We start from the raw sequence: 9,852 nt of genomic DNA on the forward strand, positions 1-9,852 counted from the left end.
ACTGGTAGGCAGTACTTGGATATAATCAAACCTCAGGACCCTTCCTCTATCGTTCCATGTAATTGAAAAAAATGCTTAGGGTGGTGTCGGTGGGAAATCGTGGCTCCGAGATCCAGTAGTTGCTAGTGGGGTGGGGGTGGGGGTGGGGGTGGGGGTGGAGAAAAGGGGGGGAGGGAGGAGAGGAAGAAATGTCGCAGTCTCAGTTGCTCAGAGTCGGAGAAGTTGCCGTGGCTGTTTCAAAAATTTACTAAAAATCGAGGAATAATTCTAGAGGAGCCATTTCAGCGCTAAAACCCCAAGAAGGGTTCCGGCTTTCCAAATTTGTTTTCTGGGAGTGATTAGACACTTTTATTCCGACTTTTTAGAATGCTTCTTATAGAGGTCCAACTCGCTCAGAAGCGGTTAAGAAAGCAAGTGACCGCTATGTCCTGCTGGGCCCCACAAGGATGAGAGCAAGGGAAGGTAGTGGGGGTGGGGGTGGAGAAATGGGGTTGCTCTAAAGAGCAACTGAGGGTGGGCCACCTTCTTACTTCTTTTAGGGGTGTCCTGAACCCCTTTCCTTTCCTTCCTCACCCCACCCAAATCTCCGCAGGAAGCAAACTCTTAAACTGAACTCCTTAAGTAATCCTTCTAGGGATGTGGGATTGGGAGCAGAATAAAAAGGCAGAAGAGGGGTACTGGGGTAATGAGGGAGATCTTCTGAAGATCCAGTGGTAATTTCAAGATTCTTGAACCCGAATTTGCAAAGCAACATGGCGAAACCATGGCAGGTCCAAGGCTATGCATACGTGGGCACTTTGAGAAACTTACTGGGCAAAGATTTGGGTGGGGGAGGAGAAAGGGTATGTGTGTGTGGGGGTCATCTCTGCCCCCCTATTTTTTGCAGAGTTTGGGGCTACTTTAATTCCCGGCCCTTCTTCCTTCTCCGCTCCCCCTCCCCCCAGCCCACTCTTCAATGCCAACAGTGGATCCCCGACCGCATGCGGAGACTTGGGGCTGAGATAATTTGGCTTTTTACTTTTTTTTTTTTTTTTTTTGCAACTTTTCTGCTCACATATCCATACACACATACAAAGTACACATGCGCGCGGACACACACATATATACATACACACACACGCTGCACAGACACGCTGAAAGCAGCCTCCGCAGGTTGGGGGTTGGAAGCAGAGAAACACATGCGAACCTGCACACGCGGGCAAGCTCAAAAGCCCTCAGCCTTACCCTCTCGGGCCGCCACCCCACAACTGCAAATCTCACCCAGATTCAGCCCAATCCCCCACATTTTCCCTCCTCCCCCGCCCCCAATCCTGCCTCGCGCAGATCATAAAAAAGGCCACGAGTCCAGCAAAGGCGCGCGCGGAATAACCGAGTTTAGGTTAAGAGTGCGCGATGCAAAAGTTCTGAGGTCTCAGTCCCTCAAGATCCCCGAAATAAAGGTGAACATGTGAAGGGGGGGGAGAGGTTTTCCATGGGGAGGGTCCAGACCAACCTCCAGCATCCAAGTCGCCACCATTCTCCTCATGTAGGGTTGAATGTCCTTTTGAACACATTTGAAATAGGAGCACTGGGGTAGATAGCGTTCCTCGATGGTAAGCAAGTTAAGCAAAACGCGGTCATCGAACAAGAGGCTGGGGTCCGGCACAGCCCTCCGGATGGGGTCCACCTCGCAGCACAGCAGCTCCATGACGTTCCCAAGGAATCTACTTCTCTTCCCTCCCCGCCCCCCTCCTTTTCCTCGAGATTAGAAAAGGTTTTGGGGGGTGGGTGGGAGTCCTTACCTCCTTCTTTTAGAAAAAGAAGGGAGGGGGCGAAGGAAGGGAAGCAAGATGGGTAAATGAGGAAGAGGCTGTAAGAGAGCTGCTCCGCTCACTCCTGCTCTCCCTTCAAACTTTTCTGGTCTTAGGCTCTCTTTCCTCCTGCAGAGGAGGCAGTGACGTAAGCCGGCTGGGCAGTTAGCTCCCCTCCCTCCCTCCCTCCCTCTCCTCCCTCCCTCCCTCTCCTCCCCCTAGTTCCTCCTCCGCTCCTTCTTTCAGCTTCTCTCCCTCCCTTCCCCTCTCGTTATTATGGAGAACAGCAGCTGGTGAGATGTAACATCAAACGCTCCCCCCACCCCTTTTCTTTTCTCCTTTGCCCTCTCCCTCTATCCGCTCTAGCAAAAAGGAACCAGGGGCCCACGTATAGGGTAGCCCATAAAAAATGACAGCTTCCCGTTTCACCTCTTTCCTCCACTTTTTCAATGAATTGTATCCTACAGACTGTCCCAAAAGTCTTAGTGCAGTGTATGTTTGGGTGGGGGTGGGAGCATTCCCATTTCCCCAAATAAAACCCTGCCTATGCTCACTTTGGCTTTCCTATATCTTTCTCCAGATGCGTGCATAGTGAAGGATGTATGCAAGGGAGGGGGGAGTGGACAATTTTGAAATTGATCTTTAAGTGAAAAATTGGGATTTATTTGAAAAAAAAATTGCATGACTAGCTTCTGATAGGGTTGAGGCTCAAGCCTCGCCTGTGCTCCAGATAAACTTTCAGAGCACTTTAGCTAAAAGTGCTCAGAATACAATGTCCCGTCCCCGCCTCCCCTCCGAGTCCCGCGCGCGCGCTCGCATAAACCACCTTCCTTTCCACTAGACTAGCAAGAGAAGGAAGAGGAAGGGGGACGGTTCCAGGGTGGGTGGATGCACCCCCAGCAGACAGGAACTCCTAGAGGGAAGCATTCTGCGCTAGGGGGTTTGTGTGTGTGTGTGTGTGTGTGTGTGTGTGTGTGTGTGTGTGTGTGTGTATAGTGGGGGGACATGAAGCAATTGGCTAGAAGGGATGGGGATACAAGGATAAAAGAAGGGTAAGGTAGGGAAAGAGGAGTTTGGCATAAGGCCTGAATGAAAGCCAGGGGTTCCCCAGTAGCAAGCATTCGGGAGTTTAAGCCCCCTCTAGCTTGACTTTGCCTCTATCTGCGGAGAAGCAGCCGGAGGTTTCTGAACAGGGCCTGACCACACAGATACAGCTTTCTAGGAAATAGAGGGGAGGTGGAGGAGGGGACTGATTAGATTTAGCTCCCCTCCCCCACCTCTCCCTTCTGCGCATAGCTGACAATCTCCGCTGTCAATTTGCGTGCATCCAAGTTGCTCCTCAGGATGCATTGCTGGCGGACATCGTTTTCTTTCTTTTAATTAGTTATGAAATGCCCGGACCCTGATTCTAGGTCACGGCTATTCTCTCCCACCTTATAGCATCTAATGAGGAGAATGGGATGTCACCCTAGCTATCTCCTCGCCACGCCCTTGGGGCAGAGGTAGCACGTGCTGGGGGGTACCGGGCACTAGGTTCTTCTCCTACCCGATATACTGGGTTAAAAAGTTTTGCAAGCTTTAATGACAAGGGACTGGAGAAAGGGAGATGTGAAAGCAAAGGGGAGGGGGGAGGAGAGGAGAAGGTGATGTGGTGTGGTGTGGAGGCGGTGAAGGTTAGATGATCTTGTTCATGAGACTTTCATGAAGACCCAGAGGTGGAATAGCAAAGAGTAGGTAGAAATGGAGAAAATCCAAAGTACATGTAATTAATTCAGCCCCTTTAAAGGAGGGTGGGGCGGAAGGGGTGGATGGTTGAGGGGAGGGGGCATATCACTTTAAAAGGGTGAGTAAGAGTTTGGGGAGCTTTCTCTCCCCTCCCTCTATTTGCATAGCCAATAGCTCCGAGACTCTTGCTACTGCGCGCTGAATGTTACTGGGCAGATTACTTTTTTTTTTCTTAGTAGGAAGCATTCCCCTCTATATCAAAAGAAAGCTAAGTTGGCGAGAAGCGAAGAGGGGGCTGGGGAAAGGAAGGAGGAACCCTCAGACCTAATCAATAGGGAAAGAATCGGTATCCCGTATACTCTGTGGGGGGCAGGAGTAGAGGGATGTGTGGTTGTTAATTGGAAGCCATTAATTTTGTAGAAATAAAAAAAAGCTAAAAAGCTCCCTGGGCAAACCCAACTTGCAAACTTGAAAGTGTTCTGCGCCATAGATGACCCTCGGTTTGAATAAAGTATTACTAGGAATACAGTAAACTCATTTAAACTATTGATTTTAGTCAGCTTGGAGTTCCCGACTGGGGATTTGAGTCATTTCGGATAAATAAACATCTCTTATTTTTAAAAGTCATTGAGAAATAACTCAAACTTCACCTAACCTACAGATCAAACAGCCGTGGTTTATGTGTATGTGTGTGGGGGAGGGCGGGGGGGGGGGGAGAACGGGTTGGAAAGAGAAGGAAGGAGGGAGGCGCATTTTAAAGGAAGAAGATATGTAATTGGGTAAGCAAGGACAGAAGCCGGGGGCAGTTTCCAGCCCGGCTGTGTGTCATTCATATTTTGCATTATTTGATAACTGGTCACCGTCCCTGCCCCATCTCTATGCAAGAAAATGGAAAGTACCGATCTCATTGCTGCACTTTGGTGGGATGAAGCAAGTCTCAATTCCCCCAGGCCTTACTTCCCCTGGGGAAGGGAAGCTGGGGTGACTAGTCCTCGAGCCTTTGGGGGGTAGACTAAGATGCTAAATCTACTCTGCCGCCCTTCCCCCGCTCTCCGACTCGAGCCTTGCTTTACTTTGAAATACCAGCAAAGGGAGGCTGAGTAGAAAGGGGGAGGGGAGTGGAGGGACAAGAAAGAAATCTCCGATTCTATCCTTCATTCATTAAGATCGTGAGCTCGGGCAAATTCCGCCTTCCAGGCTAAGTCCATGAAAGCCTCTTTAAAAGTTTCCTCATTCTCTTCTTCCCATTACCGACTGCTCCCGTACACTAGCAGCGCTCTTTATCACTCTCCAGCCTCCAATTTATCTTCGTGGGGGAAGGGGATTGTCCACACGAGCCGTCTACGAGGCTAAAACGTAGCGTTAAGAACAAAAACAAAAACATGTAAAAAGGCACTATGGCGCAAAGAAGAAAGCACTTTGGTTTCCAAGCACACATTAAAAAGCGCATTTTGGAGAGGGGGTCAGAAGTTTATTTGTACACTTAGCTAAAAAATAAGCGCTTGGGTTTGACTTTGAGGTTTAAAAAAAATACCCTTCGGGATCAAGGTTTTTTTCGGTGTGGCTTCTTCTCCCTCAAGCAACTCAACTGCACAAAGGAAAGTGTCCATAATTTTAAGTCTAAATTTGGGGGGAATACAAGTTTTCCCGTCTCTCTATACCCTCCCCTCCCTCCCACCCCTTCTCCACGTGTTTATGTAGTTTCGGTTGGAAAGTGTACAAAACGCTGTAGGGGTAGGGACCAGCCCGGTGTTCCGAGCCGCGTGTAACAGCGCTGGAATCTGCTCTAACACACTCACCTGGCAAATACACCCGGGCCAGGTGAGCTAGAAAGCTGGGTGAAAGTTTAGAAGCACGTGTTCAGAGCACGGACCCATAGCCTCCAATTGTAAACAGTGTTCACCAAGCAACACACTGGGAGACTGAGGAGAATTTCCTCCCTTGGCCGAACTTGGAGGTCGAGATGCAAGGGGGGAGGAGGGGGGAAGTAGGCGAAGGGGAGGCAGGGTAAGGAAGAGAATAGTAATTCTTTGATAGTGGATGTTTTTTTAATTTCATGAAGAAAGAGATGATCAGAAAAATTAAAACATAATTAACCCCAAGGTCACTAGAAAATTAATCTCAGCGCAAAATTACTTATCTCCTGAGTGACCCAGGAAGAGTGAAGAAGGGGAGAAAAATGAAAGAAGCTTAGAGGGAGAAAAGGAGGAGGAATAAGATTGAAAGGAGAATAGTTTGTGGGGGGCATGGGCTGTAGACTAAACTAGCAGTGGCAGTTTCTCTTGCCCTGGGCGGGGGAGCACAGGTATGAAGGTGTAGTTTGAGTTTCCAGGGAGCAACCCTGTCGGATCCCCAGGGCGTTTCAGGTGAGAGGATGGGTCGGGTCTTGTGTATGTGTGTTGTGTCTTTATCTGTCTAATTCTTCTGTTTATTTACTATATTTTAATGCAAACTCGTGTTTTCTTCCGGAGGCAGCAGATGCTGCAAGTACATTTTAGGAGTTACCCGCTTGCCTTATGTTCACCTACTCGCCCCACTCCTCTTTCCTGGAAAAGTAAAGATAAATAAAAGATCGAAATTTTCCACGGCCCTCCTGCCTCATTCAGCTTTTCACACTTCTCACAGGGCCGGGAAATTTATTACAGCTTCAGAGAAATGTGTTTTCCAACAATATGGGTGGTGGGAGTTCTTGAAGGAGTCACCACATCCTGAAGAGCCCCGACTCTCCAGGAGAAAAAAAAAACACAAAAAAAACTACTGATCTGCTCCATAGTTTTCGCTCCTGGGGCGCCTTCCTGGCCCCAGGCCAGCTATCCATCCCCTTGAGGACACAGGGGAGGGGGGCGCAACCTTGGCAATCACTCCTCTGTAGCCGCCACGCGGCTTTTTCGAGGAATTTTGACGTCATTCACACGTGGGGGGAAGGGGCTGGGAGAGTAAGAGGAAGCTGTCTGGGAGAGAGGGAAGGGTGTGGAGAGACGCCGCAGCTTGGGTGGGGGGGGGGTGTTGGCTTTAGGGTCTCCCCACACCACTCCACCCCCAGCCTCCTCTGCTTCGGCCAAGCTGAGCTCTCCCTAGTCCAGTCTCGCAAATCCTAGGGTTGCCGACAATTTTGTTTGCAGAAATCGCCTCCACCAGTACCTTTTTAGGCCACTCGGGTCCAAAGTTGCCTTTGCTTCTCGGCCTGCAGCTCCGCGACCCTCCCCCGCCATCATTTTCATTTCCCAAGAAGTTTCTTTTCACATTGGGCTCAGTAGCGTGATGATTCTGCTGGGAGCTAAACCTTCCCCTTTTAACACTTCCCCCCCACCCACCATTTTTCCGTTGCCTCGGAATGTAGAGATTTGACAATAAACGCGATTGTTGTTAACGTCCTTACTATGACTTCCCTCTATCTCCTGTAAAAGCAAAAGTAGCATTAAAGGAAAACCTAGAGACCTTTGGACTAGTGAATGAGTGAATGTGTTCTTCTGTTGTTCAGGTAGTCAGTTCTAGATTCAATTTCACTAAAGTAGTTTTCATGCTCAATAAACTCTCCTCTCTGCCTACCCTCCCTCTACTTCCACGTAGAAGAGAATGGGGGCTTTGGTGGGAGAGTGATTATTCACCGAGTAAAGCTGCCTGTGGATACAAGCATACTTGTATTTTTTTTAGATTAGCTGTTTATTCTCATTTGTTTACAAATATACCATATGAATTAGTTTCACTGACCAAGAGTAAAGGATGCAAGGGGGGAGGAAGGGAAATTGATTATCCAAGCGGCATCCGGTACCCGGGGCTAAGATTCCTTAACTGTAAATTTAACCAGTCATTTATTACTTTCTTTAAAGTCCTGCTGATCCTTTTAACCTTTCATTTGGGGTGACATTGGGATAAGGTTCCTTTCCTAAGCTGAATTGGCAATTTCTGATTTTATAATGAAATATAGTGGAAGATTTTAAAAACTGGGACATTGGAGGGGTTTGAGGTATGGGATTAAGGGGAAAAGTACACACAGCCAAACCACAGGAAGTAACAGTGTAAACTTGTATTTATATCCATAGGCAGATTTGTTGTATCATTGAGGAAATGGTTTGGAGCTGAGCTCTTTAAAAAAAAAAAAAAAAAAAAAAAAAAAAAGGCAGTCCTGAGTAAAATCATTTGTCTCAGATTGGGAGATGGAGGATTATGAGATTTCAGTACCCCAAATTGGGTATCATGGGTATTATGAGGTATCATGGAATATAGAAACATTTTTTAAATTGTCAAAGTTCAGTTATAAAAGAAATGCTCTTTTAAAAATAGTTCTACCTATTTCCCCCTTTTTACTCCTTTTTAATAGCCACAGATGTGACTGAAGCAAGTATTTTATAATAACCCCTTAAGAGAAATAATTAGTAAAAGATGAAATTTTAAAAATGTATTAGTGTAATTGGTGATTGTTTATGGCTGACTTGCATCGTCATCTGATTTTACTCACAATTGATTTGTATGTGCAAAGTTAGGTAATAAAATGATTTAGTTAAAAATAAATGAGGCAATAAAAAAAGAATGTAATTTTTAAAAGTGAAGAGGCCAAAGGAATTGTTTGAGGAGCCGATAAGCCATGTGTCTTTAAAATTTTACTTAGATTCATTTTTGGATTTCTGAAAAACTAAGCCAAATACTTTTAAAAAGAAAATTGTTACTAGTTTGTTAAGATCATATCCAGAAATTGTTTTATAGAATAATGACAATCTATATTTATTTTTAATCAGAAATTACAAAAGAAATACATCCTCATCCTCTATAATCCATTTCCTAATAAAACAGTCTACTTTTGATTTTATTGTTTTCTTCATCATTCACCAATTAAAATTGAAGCTGGAAATATTTTTCAATAATTTCACATTTTATTTTTAAAATGCAAAGTTTGTTACCTTGTTAGTAGAATATCCATACCATTTATAAGAAGGTTGAACATACTGATGTCGCATATTATAGTCAAATAATTAGTATTTAGTTTTCTTGGTTTGTTTCTTATTTTTTTGGTAAAATGATTTTTAAATCTTTGAAAGTGGTTTTCTTATATAATTTTATAGTAATATAAATTGTTCTCCTGGTTCTACTTATTTCCTTCTGCATCAGTTCTTGCAAGTTTCCAGGTTTCTCTGAATTCATGTATTCTTAATTTCTTATGTTACAATAATATTTTAGTCCATTCCACTGTACAGATTTTGCTTAGTAATTATTTTTTCAATGCTTTTTGCAGAGGTAAAGTATGTTGAAAATGATTAAATTTAAAGATGCAAAACTAGTTGTTCACAGAGTTTTGTAATCTCCAAAATGTATAAATGAACACATACCAAGTTTTAGGATTTATCTGAAAATACATTTCTACATTCTATTGTACATAACAGAAGTCAATCCATTCTAGGAAATATTTTTCCTCCCTTAGTTTTAAATAAGAAACAAGGTTTGTGACTATGCATAACCAAAACAAATTATAAAATCAATCATTCAACTTGGTTATTGTGTATGATTAAAGATGAAATTAGAGTAGAAAATCCAAGCTAATTCCTAATGTGATCCACCTTAACTAACATTATCATTATGGCTGAATGATCTTTGAGTAAAATAATTCTTTGTGGGATTTAGAGGTGATTTCCTAAATGGGCATCAAATGTTGGGGGAAATCACAGAGTACAGTTGAGCTGTAGTCATAGCAAATAATAATAAAGTCAGAAATTTATATTTTAATATGTCACTGTTTTGGGGATTTCACTGAAGTACTGATATTCAGGTAATAGCAACAGAACTGCCTTGCCAGTCTGTGTCTTGTTCTGAACTTTCTCATGCTTTCTTTTGGGTATTTTTTAAATGTCTGATTGCTGTTTATAGTATTTATTTTCACATTACTATCTCTACTTACCAACTTCCTTTTCCTCCACATAGAAGCCTTCCCTTGTAACAAATAAATACAACCAAGCAAAACAATTAGTACATAAAATATATGTGTCATTCTGAACATTTAGTCCATCACTGCAACTTGGAAGTATGTTTCTTTAGCAATCTTTTGGCATCATGATTGGTTATTGTATTGATCAGATTTCCTTATGGCTTTTAAAGTTGTGTTCCTTTAAAATGTTGTAGAACAATAAGTTATATTCCTGTTTATGCTCAATTTGCTTTGTATCAGTTCATGCAAGTTTTCTACATTTATCTGAATCCAAAATATTTTTGGGTTTAGTAATATTCCATCACATTTATATGCCATAATTTGTTCAGCAGTTCTCCAGTTAAAGAATACTCATTTTATTTCCAATTTTTTGCTGTCATAAATAAAATTTGTGCATATGAATACAGAATTTTGCTTCTC

The 9,852-nt window shown here is 43.9% G+C and overlaps 1 protein-coding gene across 1 annotated transcript in view; it reads right to left on the reverse strand.

Moving 5' to 3' along the window:
- CCND2 (cyclin D2) overlaps nt 1–1,919 on the reverse strand; it is a 39,139-nt gene extending 37,220 nt beyond the window's left edge. Inside the window, exon 1 of the mRNA XM_051963346.1 lies at nt 1,493–1,919. Within this exon, the coding sequence (XP_051819306.1) occupies nt 1,493–1,687 (195 nt within the window). The 5' untranslated portion in view covers nt 1,688–1,919. The remainder of the gene's footprint in view (nt 1–1,492) is intronic.
- Between the last annotated feature and the right edge of the window lie 7,933 nt (nt 1,920–9,852).

The sequence above is a fragment of the Antechinus flavipes genome, chromosome 5 (assembly GCF_016432865.1).
Source record: "Antechinus flavipes isolate AdamAnt ecotype Samford, QLD, Australia chromosome 5, AdamAnt_v2, whole genome shotgun sequence".
Classification (NCBI taxonomy): domain Eukaryota; kingdom Metazoa; phylum Chordata; class Mammalia; order Dasyuromorphia; family Dasyuridae; genus Antechinus; species Antechinus flavipes.